The sequence below is a fragment of the Mustela putorius genome, unplaced genomic scaffold (genome assembly GCF_011764305.1).
Source record: "Mustela putorius furo isolate JIRA1106 unplaced genomic scaffold, ASM1176430v1.1 tig00003853_pilon_pilon_pilon, whole genome shotgun sequence".
NCBI lineage: Eukaryota > Metazoa > Chordata > Mammalia > Carnivora > Mustelidae > Mustela > Mustela putorius.
In genome coordinates this window covers 9,243,957-9,265,862 of record NW_025422005.1, presented here as the reverse complement: position 1 = coordinate 9,265,862, position 21,906 = coordinate 9,243,957, and the positions used below count along the sequence as shown (strand labels likewise).

Sequence of the window (21,906 nt, the reverse complement as noted above, 5' to 3'; positions counted from 1 at the left end):
AAGAACTTCGGGAAACTTGTCATGTGACTGGCTTTCCCCCTGCAGATGGCTTTTTTCTTTTTAGGTTTTATTTTTTCGAGTACCTTCTACACCCAATACGAGACTTGAACTCCCTACCCCGAGATCAAGAGTCACGTGCTCCACCAACGGAGCCCGCCAGGCGTCCCGAAGATGGCTTCTGATAAAAATGAGTGAGCCACTCCCCTGATTATAAATCCTTACACCAGATAACGGGTGACATGGAAAGAGCCCAGCCTATTCAAATGCCCTCAGATTTGATTTGCCCAAGGTTTTAAGTCTTGGTCTCCTCAGCACGGAGAGAGTAACAAGCCAGGAGGTTGAATGGAGATCTTTGTACTTTGCCCCAGCTGTTTGTTACCAGAGGGTCTGTGGGTTTGGTCCGATGCCTAGACCCACAGACGCAGACAGAGAGACCCATAGCTGGTGTGATGAGGGGTTTATTTACCAAGTGGGCTTGGGCTGCAGCCGGAGGACAGCACAGATCTGTGACTCAGACGCCTGTCACTGTAGGCACTCCCTCTGCTTGGCCCCCCAGACTGCGTGCTCCCCATCTTGTTGCTCACCGTGGAAGCCCTTCAGAACCCACAGGCTGATGACCCGGGGTTAGCTGGGGGGCTGAGTTCAGGTTAGCTGGGCCACTGAGGACGGCCTGATCCCCGTGAGCCCAGCTTTCCCCGATAAATAGCCATGTTCTCTGTGCAGGGCTCAGGGAAGAGAAATAGCCAGCTTCCATCAGAAGCTTGATGACCGCATTTGGAGGGACCCCAGGGGAGGGTTTGGGGGCCATTCGAAGATGGGTCTCTGTCCCCACTGGTTTTACCTTGACAGGGTCATGGCGGAGACCCTTAGTCCTGGGGGCTGGAGGACACTGGGTTAGTGTGTTGGTTTCCTGCGGAGGCCATCACGAGCTACAGCAAACATGGTGGTTTAAAACAATGGAAATTTACTCCCTCACGATTCTGGAGACCAGGAGTCCCAAGCCATGGAGGTGGAAGTCTCCACTACCTCCGGAGGCTCCAGGGGAGAATCTGCTCTTTGCCTCCGCCAGCTTCTGGTGACTGCTGGCGTCTCTTGCTTTGTATCCTGGTCACTCTAACCTCTGCTTCTGGGGTCACATTGCTTCCTCCTCTTCTTCCTGTGACGTCTCCTCTTCTGTGTATTATAAAGACACAATGGATTTAGGGCCCACAGGGTAATCCAGGATGAGCTCAACTAAAATCCCTTAAATTGGGGCACCTGGGTGGCTCAGTCGGTTAAGCATCTGTCTTTGGCTCAGGTCATGATCCCAGGGTCCTGGGATGGAGCCCTGCCCTGGGCTCCCTGCTCAGCGGGAAGCCTGCTTCTCCCTCTCCCACTCCCCATGCGTGTATTCCCCTGGCTGTCTCTCTCTCTGTCAAATAAATAAATAAAATCTTTTTAAAAAGTAAATAAATAAAAATCCTTAAATTAACTGCATTTGCAAAGACCCCTTTTCCAAATTAGATCCCACTCACAGATTATAGGAACTTGGACGTGGACTGATCTTTTGGGGCACCAAATAGAACCCACTACACCTAAGTTTTCTATTCCCAACATGCTTAGTCCCTTAAAGAAGATGATGGACTACGATACAAGGAAAACAAATCTAGTGGCTATCTAGGCGGTGAGGTGAAGTTTTCCAGAAGAGAGAGGGAGTTACATAACTTGCTCCTTAAATTTTTCGACCAATTTATCTCTCTAGACAAGACAAAAATCTTCATCTCAGTGAGCCTGTTTTAGATATGGTGACTTATATCCTGGGCACAGTGGCCCAGGGAAGGAGCCGTGGATTTGGGGCACCAGCTCCTTCCCCTCCTATTGGGTGGCCTTGGGTGATTCGACCACACTTGGCCTTCTCACCTGGAAAAGAGCAATAACGGTACCCACATTCACGACTCGTCACAACACATGTAGGGAGTCCAGCACGTGCCAGGACGTAGTGGTCGCTAAAGAAACAGCAACTCCTGTTGCTCCTGTGTATTGCTTTGTATTTTTTTTTTAAGATTTTATTTTTAAGGGGTGCCCGGGTGACTCCGTGGGTTAAGCCTCTGCCTTCAGCTCAGGTCATGATCTCAGGGTCCTGGGATCGGCTCTTTGCTCAATGGGGAGCCTGCTTCCCCACCTTCTCTCTCTGCCTACTTGTGATCTCTATCAAATAAATAAATAAAATCTTAAAAAAAAAATTTATTTTTAAGTCATCTCTACACCCAATGTAGGGCTTGAACATATGACCCCGACATCAAGAGTCTCGTGCTCTACCATCCAAGCCAGCCAGGAGCCCCCATTGCTTTGCATTTATAAAGCACTTCCATGCATACTAGGGATGTGTTCCAGAAGCCAACAACGTGTGGACTGCCATCATTTCTATCTTCTCAGATGAGGAAACAGACAGGTAATGTGCTGTACACGGACTGTAAGCCAGGCAGGCCAACTTGAACCCCGTGCTTCGCCTTTACCATGGTGTTTTTCAGCCGTTGTCAGTGACTCGGTTGGCAACCTGCTGAGGGCAGGCCCATGACAATGGAGTGTAGACAAGGAGCCTCGGGGAGAGGACTGAACAAAGGGGAGATGGGAGAACACCACAGAAGTCCCTAAGGTGGCCGCCGCCATCTCTGCCGCGCTGTGTGCTCGGCTGTCTGACAGTAACTCCATCAACACCTTGGCCATTGAAAGTTAATCCCATTGGAGGTCTATGAATGAAGACCTATGAAAACAAAGTTTTTCTTTTAGCCACAGAAAAAAAAGGGGTATTTTTATTGGCACGCTTTATGAATTGTTAGAATAATTCTTCTCGCTGTGAACGTCTATGGCAGCGCCCGACTCACAGGGAAGTGCGCCATGAAGGTTTGCTGGACGCTCCCTCAGTCGCCGTGGGTGTTTTATTTCATTAAAATATCTCGGATCACGCAGGGTGAGTGTTGAGTGAGGGAGGCATTGGAAGGTTAGTCATCACGAAGGGTGGAGAAAATCAGTGCCATTGGGTCTGCCTTTAATTCCGCTCATCAGGCAGGAGTTGGCTTTCCCTATTGTTCTAGGTTACATATTTCTTTCACCATGGATTCCTCCAATGTGAGTGAAAAATTGGAATGACAGCATGGGAAGGTCTAGTAACATCTGTCTGTCACAAAGGAAGCATGATAGCTGCCATCCCATTGTTTGGAAGAATCGAGGGAATGGCTCAAGGTCAGAGAGGAAGAGGTCAGGGTTGCTTTCCATCTGGGATGGGCTGGATAGGCAGTGGGGAACTGCCTCCCCAGAGGGGCTGCTCAGGGGGTGTGTTAATTTCCTAGCGTGGCTGTGACAAATTACTGCAAACTGGGTGGCTTAAAACAACAGAAATTTATTTTCTTACTGGTCTGGAGGCCACAAATTTGAAATCAAGGCGTTGGCAGGCACATCTTCCTCTGAAGGCTCTAGGGGAGACTTCCAGCATCTTCCAGCTTCTGATAGTTCTGGGTTGGGGTGGGGGTGTATGTTCGTCGGCTTGTAACGGCATCACTCCAACCTACCTATGTCTTCCCATGGCTTTTCATCCTCTGTTTCTCCTCTTCTGTGTCTTCTCTTCTTAAAAGAACCCTCGTTATAGGATTTAGAGTTCACCCAGTTAGTCCAATACGATCTCATCTTACAGCTGTAAAGACCCTTTGTCCAGATAAGGTCACCTTCACAGGGACCACGCTTCGCCTGGGGTTGGGACTTGGACTTCCCATCTTGGGGACCACAATTCGACCACTCCAGGTGGGGTTGGCCCCAGTTGCTTTCTGAAGGTGGTGCTCATAAAACAATTGTGGAGAATTTCCCTGTTGGTACCAAGCGTACTCCTGGTTTTCTGCTGGAATTGAGGAAAATGTGCAATTTAATTTTGTGTGCCTGGAAGTTTCTTTTTCATTTCAAAGAAGGTGACTATCAGGAAATCTTTCTATTTTGACAACTTCCCCGGAAAGATTTTGGACTCTGGGTCCCCAGAAGGATTTTTCTCAGGAGCCAGTTTCACATCTTTAAACTCCTTTTCTGCTACCTATTAGAAAACCTCTTCCAACGTCGGATATATCACATTGTACTTTAAAAAAAATGTTAATTTTTAAATTCACGAAGTTCTGTTTTTATTAGAAGTAATTAACTAGCTCTAAAAATGTTGTTATGGAAGGTGGGCGAGACATTGCTATCATTTCAAAAAGAAACAATAAATGTATTTTATTAAAATGTTTTCCTATGGGAGAGAATATCAGGAGGTCATCTGAAAGAGAAGAGATGAATAGGGATAAAAGGTCATTTTGAAGTTATTACCCACTTAAATCCAATTAACCTAGACCTTCTTCCTCTGAGCATCACAATTCTAAGAGATGCTAAATAATTCCTAGTCAAATCTGGATAATTAAATATCCAAAACATGAACCCACTTTTACTTTTATTGTTCCTTAGGGACAAAAATCCCAGTGCCTAGGAACATGGAAATTATTTTATTATGACCCCATTTGTCAGAGCATGGTTGCAATTCAAAAATTTAGAAACTGGGGCGCCTGGGTGGCTCAGTGGGTTAAAGCCTCTGCCTTCAGCTCAGGTCATGATCCCAGGGTTCTGAGCTGGAGCCCCGCATCGCATTGGGCTCTCTGCTCAGCAGGGAACCTGTTTCCCCCTCTCTGTCTCTGCCTGTCTCTCTGCCTACTTGTGATCTCTGTTGAATAAATAAACTAAAATAAAAAAAAAAACAAAAAAGACACACAAAAATCTGGAAACATCCTAACTATCCACTGGCAGGAGAAGCATGAGTAAATGCTGAGTAAATGGTGCTCCCTACCAGCTGCAGAGACGCAGTGGAGCCCCGTGCTCCACAAGGATCCATCTCACAATGTTGATGCCTGCCAATGCTTTGATTTCAAATTTGTGGCCTCCAGACCAGTAAGCAAGCTGCAGGGAAGGATTCCATGTATTTAAAGCTGAAAACATGCACCACAATGCTGTATCTTGATTCTGGATGCCTACCTATAAGATAAGGAGAGTAGTGGAAAAATAGACATGTTTCCAAATGCAATACACCCGATTCAGGAGAATGGGCCATCTGGGAAAGGGAACAGGAAGGAACTGATGTCAGGAGGGACCCCGGGGACAGTATGTGCAGGGGATTTACTTCTTGAAAAAAAAAAAATATGTAGACAATATGAGAAAAAGTTAGGATTTGCTAGAGCAGAATGGTGGGCGTGTGGGGCTTTGCTCTCATTCCTGCATTTTTCTGTATGTTTAAAATAGTTCATGATTTAAAAAATGAGTTCCCTCTTTTCCACTGGCTGGGGAAACTGTGTCTTCAAAATACACTACCGTTGAGCTGATAGGGAAACAATTGATTTTGGAAGATGATATGTGGGGGCACCTGGCTGACTCTTGATGGAGCGAGTGACTCTTGATCTCAGGGTCATGAGTTTGAGCCCCAAGCTGGGTGGAGAGATTACTTAAAAAAGAAAGAAAGAAAGAAAAAGGAAAGAGCCATGTGGACCCAACAAAGGAGATCCAGAGAATGAATCAAGATACCTGCACCTCGGTTATGCTTCAGGCACATCGTGCGTGACTCTGTAATTTTAGGCACCTGTTTGAACCTCAATGTCCTCATCTGTAAAATGGGGGTGATCTCCTGCCTACTTCACAGGGAGGTAGGGAAAATAAATGAGGCTGTAATAACTGAGGCAAAAAGGGGTTGTTGGAGTAATTGCTGCTAATGACTGAGCAGTGACTGTTTTCAAACAGGCAGTAAACATTCATGATTTTAAGGCTGATAAGAGCTCTATGAGGTAGGTATTATTTTCTACGGGTTTTATTTTTCATGTAGAAAAAATAGTAAGGCTCCAAGGCAGATGGTTTTCCCCTGCTCTTTCCTCCAGAACCAACCCCTGCCCAGAGGGAATGGGCAGTGACGCCTTGGAAATGCAGAGTCAATCAGGCCAGTGTGGGCAGAAACCCAAGTTGAGAGAGGCCGCTTCGGCAGGCTGGAAGTGTCTAGGGGACACCACTGGCCCATCTGTGATTAAGCTGGGAATTTGTGGAAGTTGTTTATCAGCCGAGGCCAGGAAATAGGGTGGTGTTGGCTGGTGATGCGTAGGAACCACAGGAGGGAAATTCTAGATGTCCCAGACAGAAGTCCTATTCTTTCCTTTCAAACCTACAACACCTACCGCCTTCCCCAGTGACTCGATGGCAACTCCACTTTCCAGTTGCCCAGGGCAAAGTCCTCCTTAAGATTCCTTTGACTTCTCTGCCTTTTTCTTATCCCATGTCCAACCTGTCAGATAACTCTGTTGACATTATTCAATTACAACCAGAACCAGACCACCTCATGCCGCATCCGGATAGCCATCTGGTCTGAGCCACCAGTATCCTGAGCTCAGATGATCACACTGGCTTTAAAAAAAAAAAAAAAGAAGAAGGATTTAAGTAATCTCTGCACCAGTATGGGGCTTGAGCTCACCACACTGAGATCAAGAGCTACACCTTCTACCAACTGAACCAACCAGGTGCCCCATCACTCGGGCTTTTTAATCGACCAGTTCTCAATCAGAGATGGGAGCAGGAAGAAACAGCTGGGCGGAGCACGGTGTCAGGGTTGCGGACCGGATTGCCTGCAGGTTGTTGGAGCCCTTGGATGCCGGGGTAGAACACACTGAGTTTTCCATCAGGGTCTGATAAGATGAGCCCCAGAGAGAGCGGAAGTGATGGGGGAATAATTGGGGGGGTAGTGAGGAATCCAGGCTGGCACATTCATGTACGCTGGACCCACCAGCCAAAACAAAATATAAAAAAAAAAAAAAAATCTCACTTTCTTCACAGCAGTAGGTCTGTCTTCATGCCTCAACACCGAGATTTTATTTTTTTATGTTTTTAAAAGATTTTTATTATTTATTTATTTGACAGACAGAGATCACAAGCAGGCAGAGAGGCAGGTGGGGGGGGGAGGCTCCCCGCCTAGCAGAGAGCCCGATGTGGGGCTCGATCCTAAGACCCTGAGATCATGACCCGAGTCGATGGCAGAGGCTCAACCCATTGAGCCACCCAGGCGCCCCTATTTTTTATTTTTTTAAAAGACTTTATTTATTTTAGAGATGGAGAGGGGCTCTCCAGTAGGCTCCTTGCTGAACACTGAGCCCAACATGGGGCTTGATCTCAGGACTCTGAGATCATGCCCTGAGCTGAAACCATGAGCCAGTCGCTTAGCAGACTGCACCACCCAGGTGCCCCCAACTCGGAAATTTTAAATTTATCCTGTCATTGCCCATTAACTGTGTCCACGTCATTTACATGTATTAAATTTAAGGACCCAGGTCTACGACACAGTCTAACCGCATGTTAAGCTTCGGGAAGAGGACGGAGAAGTGCCATCTCTTAGGGAAAGCAAGTCTTCTGACACACAAGCGGACAACGGTGTGTTCCAAGTAGGTGCCCAATCCAGCCACGTTCCGGGGAACCGCTTCCCCCACTTCCACTGGACTTTTAATTAGACAAAAAAAAAAAAAAAAGGTTTCATGTCCGATTACACAATTTTCCCCATGGAAGCATTTGTCCCAAGCAGCCCCATGCCCTGAATACGAAGTAAATACGAGTGAAAATGCAGATAGACGCAGCCAGGAATCCAGTGGCTTGTTCTCTCCCCGGTCATTAAGGTGCCCCATGAGGCAGAACTAAGTCCTGGTTTGCAACTGGCTCTCCCTGCTTGAAACAAAGAAGGGGGCAGGGCAGGGGGTAAAACCAGGCTTTCATGGGGGGCGGTTCACTGAAGCGTGCCTTGCTCCCAGGCGCTTCTGATGGGAGAGTGCACGCGGTTCCCTTGAACGTCCAGCAGCCCCGGCAGCTCCGTGAGTGGGCGTTTCTCCTGTGCCGGGAGCAGGTAAGGGACTGTGACTGCACACGTGAGCTAGCCAAGAGCCCTCCCTGTTCTCTTTCCCTGTCTCTGGGGCTGGGTGGACATCGCTAGTTTTCTGTCAGAAAAGGAATGCTTTTTCAACCATCTCATGGCCATTCTTAGGAAGAAACTATAGCCCGAAAAGGTCACCCCAGGGATGACTGTTGTTAACTAGAGAATGGCACTCAAATCCTGTTTATATATATGTAAATTTCTGCTATGCTCCACCAGTTAGGAGACAGGCACTCAGAATTCCTGATGTCTGCCAAATTCAACAATCCTGACTTAACAGAAATGGAGCACTATGGGGACGGCATGCTGCTAAGGGCTCTCCTGCTCCTGGCATCCAACATTTAGGAGCAGGGATGAGGTTGGCTGGGAGAAGACCGAGGGTGTGGCCCGGGAGTCCATGTGGAACAGTGTAGGTGGGGAAGCCACAGGTAAATGGCCAGAGAGGGACAGAGGGACAAAGGCTGAGTGTCTGGTCACTACGGTCTCCAGACCAGGCAGAGCTCTTGTAGCCGAGGGCCGTGGAGCCGTGAGATGTCCCAGGAGCAGGAATTCTGGAGGGACAGGCTGACAGGGCTGGCAGGAGCAGGTGTAATGGCTCCCTGACCCGGCTCCCATCCAGGGCAGGGAAGTCAGGAGCCAGGCAGGACCTTTCCACCCTTGGTGACCAGAGAGCAAAATAAGTGCCACGGTGCCACCTTATCTCATCCCATGCCTCAGCTAGACTTTCACCTCTCCACTTGGGCAGAGCCCTCCATGAAAGACATAGTTCTCTTTCTTTCCAGTGGATGTATTTCCCGTAACCACTTATAATTCACTCCCCATCAAGTGAAGAGGCAAAGGTTTCCACAACTGATAAGAGTCTCTAGAAATGTTCGAAAGCGTGACCCAGAAGGGATCTTTCCAATCAGAGGTCTGACTCATGGTTATACGCAATCATCTGTTTTATTTTAAAAACAGGTCTACACTGCGTGGAGCACCAACGCAGATGTGACCAAGAAACCCACGGTCCTGTCCCAGCAGGCAGCGGGTCCAGTGTATGACTTGGGGTGGACGGTTGTTGTTCACAGCAAGAGGAAAAAAAGAAAGGACACGCAAGACAAAACGGACTTTGTCCCCGACTCCCGTTCAGGAGTCTGAGCGTTGAAACAGACAGATACCGAAGCACACAAAGCCCTTCTAAAGCCCCTTCTCTCCATCAGCAGATGTTTAAATACGGACCTTGGGTTGGTGACCAGCCAGACTTGGGTAACAGAAGGGCATGCTGTTTAAGAGAACATCACTGCGTTATTACAAGAAAGAGAGGAATGGGAGGTGCTTTTCCAAAGGACAGTTTACTTTTTCATACAAGTTGAGAGGATAGAAGCCTGCACAGCCACCATCATGACTGAACTCGTCTGCTCAGTATTAAAAACTTTGTGTTTGGGGGGAAAGAAGGCAGCTGACCTACGGGAAGAAATGCACTGAGCAAATGGTGCCTGCCCCAGGTGGCAACGTGGGCTCCTTTACCCTGAGGACCCTTTCAGTGATGACCCCACGGAAATGTGTGCTATGTGTCACAAAGACTGGGAATTTCTTTTATGTTTACGTCCAGTCTTTAAACCCACATGCTTTCTTAAAATCACTATCTTATGGTATTATTTTTGTGTCCCGCATGTTTCCTCTGAGGCAGAAGGTAATGAGACCAGAGGCATGCACAGGGTTTCCTTCTGTTTGGGGACCATGGTTCTTGGCTTCTGGAACATCTGAGCCTCAGGCACCACTGAGCCTCCATCAGTCTCCACAGTCTGGACTTCCATATTCCAGAACAAAGCAGCCAATCTGGAGGGCTTAGGTCATGGGAAGAGAAAAGTCTGCTCCGGGAGCTCTGGCTCCTGGTTCTCTGAGGGAAGAGAAGATGGCAGGTAGGAGCAAATCTGAGTCACCAAGTCATCGCTGGAGAAGGCAATAAGCCAGCCTAGAGCCTGCCCGATGAACTTACTGTGAGAAACAAAAATCCCTTCTCCAGACTATAGACTTCCTGTTTATAACCTAACATGGGTGCCTTGGAAATGATTTGTCTGGACCAGTGAAAGGCAGTTACTCACGACGTTAAACAAGTTTAGATTTTCTACTTGATTATTCGCATGAAATTAAGGCTTTTAAAACAGACCAGACTAGACTGGAATGTGTCCATTTCAACAGAGCGGAAATTGCACAATGCTTTATGCCATTGACGAGCATGGCACCCACCGATCTCAGGGACTCCATCGGTATAAATATTTCCAGACTTGATTGCATTTTAACAATACCAGAGAATGGTCAGAACGGAGACAGGATTATAATTTCTAACATCGATTAAATTATATTGTCTTAGTTAAAAATCAGTTTACATGGCTTTTCTCCATTTTCTATACATTTTGTCTTTTTAATCATCTTTTACAAAATTTGTATTTAAAAATATTTTCAGAAGACAAATGCCTAGAGGAGCGAGTCTCGTGAAATGTCTTTCCTTGGGTTACTTTTGGTAAGCGGAGGGATCACCATGGATTTGGAATGGGACCGCCAAGTGATTTCCATGGGTCATCTTCTCCCACGCGCCCGGGGATGGGGAAGGCCAAAATTCTCTTTCAAACGTGTTGGTAGAAGGGAACAACTCTTCAGCTCTTTAGGGCCTGTGAAAACAAAGAAAAAGGTGACTGTCACTTCTCTTACTGGCACTGTGAATAGTAATCCTGTGAGTCATGGTCCTATTGTCCTTTCGTATAAATCTGGGAGTTCCGGAACCTGGAGCTGTTCTCCTGTCCCTGCTCATTCCTCTTGCATGTCTGGCCCTCACACCGCCAGGGGCAGGTTCCCAGGCATTTCCAAGCACATCAATCTGAGACTATATTGTGGGACATATCCCTCAACCCTCACTTGTCCTCTCTGCCACCCCCAATTCCCATTATATATCATCTCCCCAACAGAAATAAGAAAAAGTGTTCCCCTCGTTATGAGTTTGAATCTTCTGAATTTTCATAGAGAGAAGAACTCCTACCCTTCACCCATAATCACTGCTAGGAGTTCACTACCACATGTGGGTATGTGCAGGGCAGAAGTGGAGGGAGGGGGACCCCTACAGCAGGAGAATTCTCGTCTGAATGGTGCCTGGGCTCTGCAGTGCCCGTTCTTCTGAAAGCCACCTCCCTCCCTCTGATGACTGGGTCAAGGCAATTAGGTATCAAGTTGAAACTTGGTTGGGGTTTTCTTTCAAGTTCAGTTTGTTGAAAAACTAGGACAAGAGGCCAAATTTGGTTAGATCTCAATGGGAGTCAATTAAATAGCCATCTTTGGCTCTACCTCTCTTTTCTTGGAAACTTAGAAGAGCCAAGTAGATGCCTGTTCTCCTGGGGAAACTTCAGATATAGTCCTCACGGAGGTAAGGGGCTGCTGAAATTGACTTTTTTAAAAAGTAAACTCTACACCCCACGTGGGGCTCAAACTCACAATCCTGGGATCAAGAGTTGTATGCTCCAACCACTGGGCAGCTAGACATCCACGAACATGATCTCTAGTTAGAGATTTCAATTAGCTCTAAGATTTGGAGATCTGGATATGCCCGCTCTCATTTACCTACCACAGGACTGTAAGATATTTACTTACGAGTACCTTCCTGACATTTTTCGAGCAACCACAATGATGACCCCACCAACGAATCCAATGGCTAGTAAGACTCCAACTATAATTCCAACCAGGGTCACTGTCGCCAGACCATCTGAAGGAGGGGGGGAGAAAGCACGAGACCAAGATAAATGATAGGCCTGTGATAAAATGTGTCGTTTATAGACAATACCACCGCCCCACTGAAGACAGCAAATGAGGTTCTAATTTGCTTCTGCTTTTTCAGTGGAAGTTGACCTGAAGGAGATGAAACTCTGGGGTACTCTCATTCCGCCATATGAACGGAAAGGTTCCTGGCTCTCATCTGCCCAGCATACCATTCATACTGGATGGCTTCACTGTGAATTACGAGGTAGCGTTGGGATTAAATGAGTCCCTACTTTCATTCTTCATCACAATAAATTGTGATATGACACCATTCTCCATGGTTGCCCTTAGGTGATGAGACTCATTTGTGGTTTGCATGTTTTCAAATACAGGCAATTTTCTTTTCTCTCTTTAAAGAAGTTTGAAACCTGTTCTCAGAGGGTTCTGTATTCCTCTCTCTCTCTTTTATTTTAAAGATTTATTTGACAGACAGAGATCACACGTAGGTAGAGAGGCAGGCAGAGAGAGAGAGGAAGGGAAGCAGGCTCCCCGCTGAGCAGAGAGCTGGATGTGGGGCTCGATCCCAGGACCCTGGGATCACGACCCGAGCAGAAGGCAGTCTTTAACCCACTGAGCCACCCAGATGCCCCCTGTATTCCTCTCTTGTTGACTACAATCTAGGAAAGAATGTAATTCATCACAAGATTAGTTTCAGAGAAGCTTCTTTTTAAAAACTCCTATAAAAATATTTTGATAACAAAATCTCACCCACCTTTTTCAACTGTTGTCTCTGTGTGAACTGTTGTCTCTGCGCCTACTTTCTCTGTAAAGAAAGAGATGTAATGATACAGAATTATTAGGATATAATAACTATAATTTAACAATTGGCAAAAGATGAATTTACCTTAAGTGGAAGGTAGCACGACAGAAGCAAAGAATGTAATTTCTTAAATAAATTGGATCAGAGGATTTTTAAGCAAGTTCTGACATGATCTTGTCTTCAAAACTGTTATTACTGAATTTATGAACGCTCTTCACACCTATGTGTGCATAGTACTTTGGTGTAACTTCCTGTTTTCTCATCGACTTTAGGGAACAGAGTCAGGGAAATTGGCCCACAGAAATGGGGTTTGGGTAACCAAAGAAACCAAAGCTGTTGATTCTTGGTCTAATATCAAGACCATAGAAAACTCATCCATTGTTATAAAGTTTATTTTGAAGGATTTTATTTTGAGAGCAATAGACTCTAGTTCTAAAAGGTGGGATTCTTCTAGTTCTAGAAGACTGATTTGTCTTATGACAGCAATTCCCTGTTTTTATCTTTAGTAGCAAAGCCCATGCCTTATAGGGCAGCAACATACCCAGCCAAGTTTAATTAAGGAATTACTCTTCGTGTTTATGTTACTATTATGTTAGGATTTCTCTCTGCAGCCAGACCTAGTCCAATAGTTACAATGTAACTACTCCCATTTACCTATGGCATGGGTTTGAGTGAACTCACAGCAAGTAAACAATAAAGTTGCGAGCTTCTTTCAGATAATTTTACACAATGTCTAATTTAAGAGTAAATGTTTTTGGTTTGGTTTTGTTTTTCCCATCACCTTCTTTTCGTACCAAGTCTTTAACTCTTGTGGGTGGTGGTCATTTACCAGGTTTGCCAACAGAGGAAAAGTCAAAGGGCTTTCGTTTATTGAGACAAGGGAGAGAAGTCAATCAGTCAGGTCCCACCTTAGAACTGTAGTTCATAACTTGCAAATATCGCAGATAACCAAGAGCTTTTCCAATCAAAGGTGAAAACATCATCTACAAATGCTTCCTTTTTCTAATGTGTGGGTTTGAAAGAAGTCTTTGTACCAAGACTCTTTAAAAAAGGGCACCTTTTCAAGATGGCCCTAGGACAGGGGTCTCTGAACCCACTTCTGCCAGCATAAGCTGAAGCCATGGCTCTGGGGCATTTACATGGAGCTCAAGCTGATGGTGGTCCCATCACACACACACACACACACACACACACACACACACACACACACACATGGCTCAAAGACTGGTGGGTCTGAGGCCAGCCTGGAACAAATGTATCACAGAATCGCTCCTCAAAGGTCATCCATTTGGCTGCCAACTACCAGTAGAAAAAGTCAATTGTTTGTTTATCGTGTCCTAACATGGTGGCTGTTGAGTTCCAGAATTCTCTAACACATCATTCTCACCATCAGTGACACCATTGGTCAGAAAACACATTACCAAAAAATGTGGAAGATTCATTACCAAATTAGAACTTATTAGTTCTATCCTCCCTAGCTCCAGCCCAATTATACGGACTGTAGTCATGACAGTGTGTCACGTATGTGAACATCATCGTACTTGGGTGTTTCATGGGAAAGACATCTGCTGCCCTAATAAAATCACCTCTTAAAAAACCAAGTGCTTATAATGACATTTAAACTCATATGTGAAAATTTCTTGGGACACTGATGTATTATGTGGAAATGGGCCATAAGTCACACTTTTTGTGACAGGGTGGGGCAGGAGACAGGATAGGAGGAGAATCATGAGTATTTTCCAGAAAACTGAGAATGTTGTTTTAAAGGATAGGAGAGGTATCCTCGTGTGATGGGAAGAATACTCAACTTGGGACACTCCATTTTCGGCAGCTAATGAGCTGTCAACTTATTTAACAAATGATCAATTCTTCTCCAAAATTTTGAAATGTTTTCCAGTGACAAATTATATCAATGATTCTTTCTTTGCTTAGCCCTATTTGGTTCTATTGGGTGTTTAAATGTTCACCGTTTCTTTGTCATTTCAGAGTGACCTTTATTTAGGCTTTATTTTCAAAGTACTTCATAAAGATCCCCCCCCCATTCCCGCCATTGTGCTAAAATACATGTAACATAAAACTTACTGTTCTCATCATTTTTAAATAGACAGTTGAGTGGCATTAAGTACATTCAGTCTTGGGCAACCATCACCACTGTCCATCTCCAGGACTCTTCTGTCTCACAAAATCGACACCCCATCCCCATTAAACACCAAGTCCCCAGCCATTTTTCCCCCTGGCCCCTGGCACCCACCATCCTACTTTCTGTCTCTATGAATTTGACTCTTCTAAGTGGAATTCTACAGTAGTTTTCTTTGGGTGACTGGTTTATTCCACGTAGCATAATGTCCTCAAGGTTTATCCATATCGTAGCAGGTATCAGGATGTGCTTCCTTTTAAAGGCTGAATGAAATAGATATACTACGTTTTGTTTACTCATGTCTCTGTTAATGGACATCTGAGATGCTCTTATGTTTTAGCTAATGTGAATGATGCTGCTATGGACACTGTGTGTACAAATGTAACACAATTAAAAAAAATTTTTAAATAGGCTCCATGTCCAATGAAGGACTCGAACTCGTGACCCTGAGATCAAGAGTCTCATGCACCGCCAACTGAACCAGCCAGGTGCCCCAAATATAAAGCAATTCTTAAAAAAAACTCAGAAGTGCAATAGAGTTTTTAAAACCAAAGTGGTGGGGTGCCTGGGTGGCTCAGTGAGTTAAAGCCTCTGCTTTTGGCTCAGGTCATGATCCCAGGGTCCTGGGATCGAGCCCCATATCGGGCTGTCTGCTCAGCGGGGAGCCTGCTTCCTCCTCCTCTCTCTCTCTCTCTGCCTGCCTCTCTGCCTACTTGTGATCTCTATCTGTCAAATAAATAAATAAAATCTTTTTAAAAAAATAAAACCAGAGTGGTGGTTGGGTCTAGAAATATGTATTGAACAACAAAGTAACTTTCTAAGTGTTTAAATGGAAATACGTACCTAGGGGCACTGCGTGGCTCAGTCATTAAGGGTCTGCCTTCAGCTCAGGTCATGATCCCAGGGTCCTGGGATTGAGACCAGCATCAGGATCCCTGCTCAGTGGGAAGCCTGCTTCTCCCTCTCCACTACCCCTGCTTGTGTCCCCCTCTCTTACTGTCTCTCTCTCTGTGTCAAATAAATAAATAAAATCTTAAAAAAGAAAGAAAGGAAGAAAGAAAGAAAGAAATACCCATCTATATAAAATAATCTATATAAAATTTTTCATTAACGGGGCGCCTGGGTGGCTCAGTTGGTTAAGTGTCTGCCTTCAGCTCAGGTCATGATCTTGGGATCCTGGGGTTGAGACCCATATCGGGCTCCCCACTGCTTTTCCCCCTCCCTCCACCCTTCCAGGCTATCACTCTCTCTCTCAGGTAAATAAATAAAATCTTAAAAATTGCTCATTAACAAGCACTCATTGCAATTATAGAAGGATTAGTTTTTTCCCTCTCCCTCTCCCACACTATTTATTACAAAATAAGGCAATTTTAAATTTTAATTAAAAAAATTTAAAATAAAAATCCCAAATAGCCACATTTCTCATAAGAAAGCTCTAGAAAAGAAGGCTCTCTTTCTTTCCATTGCTAAGTTGTAATGGCAATGATTTTTCCTCATTCTCGGTGATGGTCTACACCTCAAATAATGACAAATACCCAAGACAGTGGTCTTTGACACAGCTGGAGGTGCCAACTATGAATCAAAGTGAAGCCCCCAAGAATAGATTCTTTTAGTGTGTGTGCAGACATGAACTCAGGGTGAGATGGTAAATATTAGTATAGAATCTATTACAACTTATGTAGGTTGGTCAAGGTTCCTGCTCTTGAGTATCAACACCAAGTTCTTAGTGTAATATTGTATCAACTTACTATCCCCAACATGACGCCAGTAGCTAACTTCTCCCTGTGGGGACATGATCACTAGCTGTCATTGAAAGGGGAGAGCTTTGTTCAGCAACTCAATCAACCAAATTCAATTTAGCAACCCTATACATTGAATCTGAACCGAGCACATAAGGCTTGGTTCAGAGCTCGCTCTTGGCATTCCAATACTACTAATCACTAGCTTTGTTCGTGGATATTTGTATGTACTGATTATAGAAAAGAAGATCAACCTATAGAGTTGACCTATGGAGTTTCTTACCTATGGAATGACTAGTCACTACATTCAATACAGTTGTGGTGCTCTGGCTTTCTTCTTTGGCATGAACTGTGCTTTCTTGAGTTGGCCCATCCTCTATGCGTACGTCTGTTATGCTCTCTGTATTTGTTGGATTTGTTGGCACCTATTAGAGAAGGAAATGAGGCAAAAAAGAAATAAGATCTAATGTTTTCAAATATATACTCAACCTTATAATAGAAGATTTAAAGTGGCATGAATATATAAAATATATGAGGACATAAATTTAAAGTGGAAACAAGAAAACAAACAAACAGAAGTGAGAGACTGGGGACAGGAATGAAACCAAATGTACTCCAGAAATAAATACTAAATATTTAGCATGACTAAATTGACTAATCTAATCTAATCTAAAAAGTTGACTTCCTAGGGTTTTAATTCTTCAAAAAATACCAATTCACTGGGCTTTAATTCTTTCTCTCCCTTGAAAGTGAATGACATTTTTTTCCCTGTAAGATTTATTTGGTACATATTATGTTGTATCATCTTTCAGTGCCTTCCCTCCTCCAATTAGTGCAATAACTTGCATTTATGGAGAGCTTACTGTAGCTAGGCCCTTTAAAGACCTTCTCATTTAGTCTATAAACAATCCTGTAATAGTTCCTATTAATCCTATTAATAGTTCTATAGTCTGAATGAGACCTAGAGAGATTAGACAACATGCCCCAAATCACACAGCCAACAAGCAAGAAGACTTGGAAGTGATTCTGTTGACTCCAAAGTTCATGCCGATGTAGCATTCAACAAATATGTCAGTGAGCACAGGCAACAAACCCAAAATTAGATGAATGAGACCACTTAAATTTAAAAACTTTGTGCCTCACAGGACACAATCAACGGAGTCAAAAAGCAACCTATGGAATGGGAGATAATATCTGCCTATCATATACCTGATAAGGTTATGAACAACTCCCACAACTTACAAGGATATGAACAATGCCTACAACTTAACAACAAAGAATCGGATAGCCTGATTCAAAAATGGGCAAAAAGGAGACATCTGGGTGGCTCAGTTGGTTAAGTTGGTCCAACTCTTGGTTTTGGCTCAGGTCATGATCTCAGGGTCATGAGATCAAGCCCTGCATTGGGCTGCATGCTAAGAGTGGAGCCTGCTTGAGATTCTCTCCCTCTCCCTCTGCCCCTCCCCCCAGCTTGTACACGTGCACGCTCACTCGCTTGCTCTCTCTCAAAAAAATCAAAACCAAAAATGAAACAAACAAAAAACCAAAAATGAGCAAAAGGACTGGCCTAGACCTTTCCCCAAAGATGATATCCAGTCAATAAGCATATGAAAGATGCTCAGTACCCCCTAGTCATCAGAGAAATACACATTAAAACCACAATGAGATTACCACCTCATACCCGTTAGGATGGCTACTCTCAAAAGAACAGAAAATAACATAGTGGCAAGAAGGTAGAGAAACCGAAAGCATTGTGCACTCTGTGATTATAAAATGGTGCAACCACTATGGAAAACAAGATGGAGGTTCCTCAAAATGATTAAAAATAAAATTACCATAGGACACATCCATCCCCGTTCTGGGTATACACCTGACTCAAAGCAAGGTCTGGGAGAGGTATTTGCACACCCATTTTTACAGTAGCCCTATTCACAAGAGTCAAGAGTTGGAAGAAACCCGAACATCTAATGACCAATGAACGGATTCACAACATGTGCTTGGGACATACCATGGAATTACCAGCCTTGAAAAGGAAGGACATTGTCACAAGTGTTACAACCGTAAGGATATTATGCTAAGTGAAATAAGACAGTCATAAAAATCCTTGCATATGATCACATGCCTACGGAGCAAATTCCACTCTTCTTGGAACACTCACCAGAGCTGTTAAGCCAGACTCATAGGGGTCCTCGCTGGTGCCTGTGGTCATCACGTTATCTTCGACACCTTGGGTCACCATGCTGTTTTCTACAGCTGGTGTCATGTCATCTTCTGGCCGGACTGTTATGTCATCTTCTGGCCGGACTGTGCTGGCTGAGAAAGAAAGACTAGGTCAGGGCTTAAGGTAGAAATAGTGTGGCCAGACCTAACTGGCCAGCTACAATTAGATTATTTTCTTTACCATTTCTTTTAGGAATTTTTTTTTGGGGGGTCACCTTTGCAGCTTACCACAAACCATTCTCCTTGCTGTACCTCCATCGCATAAAATGGCCTGGTGGTCTCCATAGCAAAGCAAAGAGGGATAAAAATGCAAAACAATGAAGCTTCCCCCATCTCCCGCCTCTGCCATGGCAGGGTGACAAAGGGATGTATGCTTCGCCTTTTCGGTAAGGAACCAGATTTCTAATGCCATTTTGCACAAGTTCATACAATAGTGCATTCAGGTTAACAGAACATCATTGAAGGATGCCTAGGTGGCTCAGTTGGTTAAGCATCTGCCTTCCGCTCAGGTCATGATCCCAGGGTTCTGGGATCAACTCCCACATGGGACTCCCTGCTCAGCAGGGAGTCTGCTTCTCCCTCTGCCCCTCCCCAGCCCCCTGTCCCACTCGTGCTCTCTCTCTTTCTCTCTCACAAAAATAAATAAATAAAATCTTAAAATAATGTATCATTTAGACCTGGAAACATTCTAAATTAGAGTCCCTGGAAAGATTTCTAAAAATTCCAATTTGCTGGCTCCATCTTAAACATACCAAATCGGAATGTCCAAAAGCAGATCCCAATCTCTTAAAAGTCAAGCTTGCTTTCCATTTAATTTTGAGCCTGATGTTTTCTTGAATGATGAGAACCGTTGGCTCTGACCATAGACATCACAGGTATGGTCAACCTCTGATTTTATAGTTGAGGTTACTATCTATGGGGGAAAGTCAGTAAAGTACATAACGGTGCTGAGATATCCAACAGAAGTCTTACTACGGGGAGAGCTATGCTAATAAGGGAACTCAGTGTCCCTTGCCTGGGCTTTTCTGCATTAACACTGAATGAATGACCCTGTTGTACCCATGAGAAAGGTTTCCAGAGGATCAGGGGATGGCTGGAGTGGAAGTGGCAGGTTGAATTCCACACGAAGGAGGAGTGAGGGGAGCAGGACAGAGAGCAGCAGTGGCCTTTCCTTTCACCTCTGTCGCAATGATCCAAATGAATCACGACCAAGCAGGGACATCTTCTCAGCTCATCAAATAACCTTTTTCACGAATTCAAAATCTGAGTCATTGGTCATGGGCCCCCTCCCCATCCTCTGGAAATTCCATGACTAAATACACTTGCAAACTAAGCAAGCATACACGTCCCAGGGGCGAGACTGGGGGAGGTGGGGGCATGCTTGGAGACCTCGTTGTGTAATTGAAAAGTAGGTGTTTGTGTCCGGGCAGTGTTCAAGTCAGCACTCCCGTCCTCGCCTTCCGATACCTTATTTCTCCCTGTGCTTAGAAAGCCCAGCCAAAGGCACAGCTAATAAATATTTGATCACAACTTCTCTACTGATGCATAGAGAGAGAAAGCCTTAAGAGTAAATTCACTGGTTCTGGGAGCCTTCTCTTCGCCTCTGAAGCCCTGATCCAGTGATATCGATCAACAGCTTTGGATGAGCTCCCTAAGCAAATGCATTTCTTTTTTCATCTGGGGGAAAGTGGCTTTCACCAGTTAGGAATAACTGAATACTTCAGTGCATGCAAAGTGTTGCCTCCCCTCCTAGTGGCTCGCTGGGGTGGGGGTGGGTAGCGAGGGGCTCGCATCAGGATTTATGACTGCGATGTTAGGCAAATGTTGAATGTATTTACTGAGCTCAAGGGGGAAATATTCCTTTGCCAGGGAAGTAGTCCTTATTAAACACACACACACACACACACACACACACAACCCACATCCCGTTTTTCTTTTCTTCCCCTCCTGGTTTGAACCGTTAGTAAATCATCAATTTTAGCAACGTTTTCTGGAGGCTGCTCAGCAAAACCATGTATTACATGGCTTTCTCCAACTTTACAAAATGAAACAAAACTTCCTTGCTTAAAAAAAAAAAAAGAAATCAAGTGCTGAGTAAAGCTGGTTTGAATTATTTCATACAGCATTCAGCTCACCGAAAACGTAATTTGATAAAAATTCCTTCCTTTACTTGGCCCCCTGAGCCAAGGACTAACCTCACCGTGAGTAGACAAAGGGTGTTTTAAGGAAGAATGGCAGTCATGATTAAGATGCATAGCTTTTGTCACACTGCCCTGGCATTCTTTTGCTCCATGGGAAAGTTGATCTCTAACAAGAGATCTTCAATTGTCTGTCTTATTTTTTTGGTTGAAGGCTTTCCTGGGTGAAGAGCTCCTACGAGCTCAGCTGCCCGAGTTTCCAGCCACCGATGGACGCCTTGTTCCCTTGGCCGGTGAAATTCAAATTGTGCATTGATGCCTCCATCCTCGGATTCTCTTTCCCTCTGAAGACACGTGCATGTGCACAGGGCACACACGCAGCTGTTTACATAAGCACAGTGACGAACCTACAATAACAGTGTCCCTTCTGGACCCAGTGCCCTCAGGCTCACGTGAACACCTTTTCCTGTCTCACCCAGCCTCACCCAGCCTGCGGGTTAGAACCAATGGAAGTTTCCAAATAAGGTGTCAATCCATCCATCTGCTTTGTAATTTGTGTGTAGGTGTTATTCTTTCGAAAGCTGGGCCAACCTCTTCGTTAACCGTGAAAAGATGGGACAAATCAATTTTACCTTCAGCTTCTCAAGCTTAAATGCAAGAACTGAAGAGATGTTTATCGTCTGAAAGTGCTAATTGGGAACCACTTTCCTCTTTGCATTGAAGCCTGATCTCTCTAAAGAAATTATTCCAGTTTACCTATTTTTATGGGATCCTTTCCTTTTAAAATATTTTAGAGTTTAGAACTGTTACTAGAATAGTAATAGTCCCAAGGTCTCAAGGAAAAAAAAATTTTTTTAAGATTTTATTTATTTATTTAACAGACGGAGATCACAAGTAGGCAGAGAGGCAGGCAGAGAGAGAGAGAGAGAGAGAGAGAGAGAGGAGGAAGCAGGCTCCCTGCTGAGCAGAGAGCCTGATGCGGGGCTCGATCCCAGGACCCTGAGATCATGACCTGAGCTGAAGGCAGAGGCTTTAACCCACTGACCCACCCAGGCAGCCTGGTAAAAATGTTTTAAATAAGTGTTTGCAATCTTCTGGTTTTATTTACATTCCTGGTTAATGGTGGTGTTTTGTTCCATTAATTTTTTGGCCATTAGAAAGGTCTTCTTCTGTGACCATTTTTCTCTGAT

General features: G+C 44.6%; 1 protein-coding gene across 2 annotated transcripts in view; it reads right to left on the bottom strand.

Moving 5' to 3' along the window:
• Positions 1 to 8,859: 8,859 nt before the first annotated feature.
• The window catches only part of PDPN (podoplanin), a 29,735-nt gene continuing 16,688 nt past the window's right edge, over positions 8,860 to 21,906 (bottom strand). The window contains exons 2-6 of one of the 2 annotated variants that reach the window (XM_004741440.3): positions 18,517 to 18,671; positions 16,642 to 16,783; positions 12,435 to 12,485; positions 11,558 to 11,669; positions 8,860 to 10,587 (exon numbers count right to left, since the gene is read on the bottom strand). In XM_004741440.3, coding sequence (XP_004741497.1) covers positions 10,581 to 10,587; positions 11,558 to 11,669; positions 12,435 to 12,485; positions 16,642 to 16,783; positions 18,517 to 18,671 — 467 coding nt within the window. In that variant the 3' untranslated portion in view covers positions 8,860 to 10,580. The remainder of the gene's footprint in view (positions 10,588 to 11,557; positions 11,670 to 12,434; positions 12,486 to 16,641; positions 16,784 to 18,516; positions 18,672 to 21,906) is intronic. The other variant, XM_004741441.3, reaches the window with a different exon arrangement.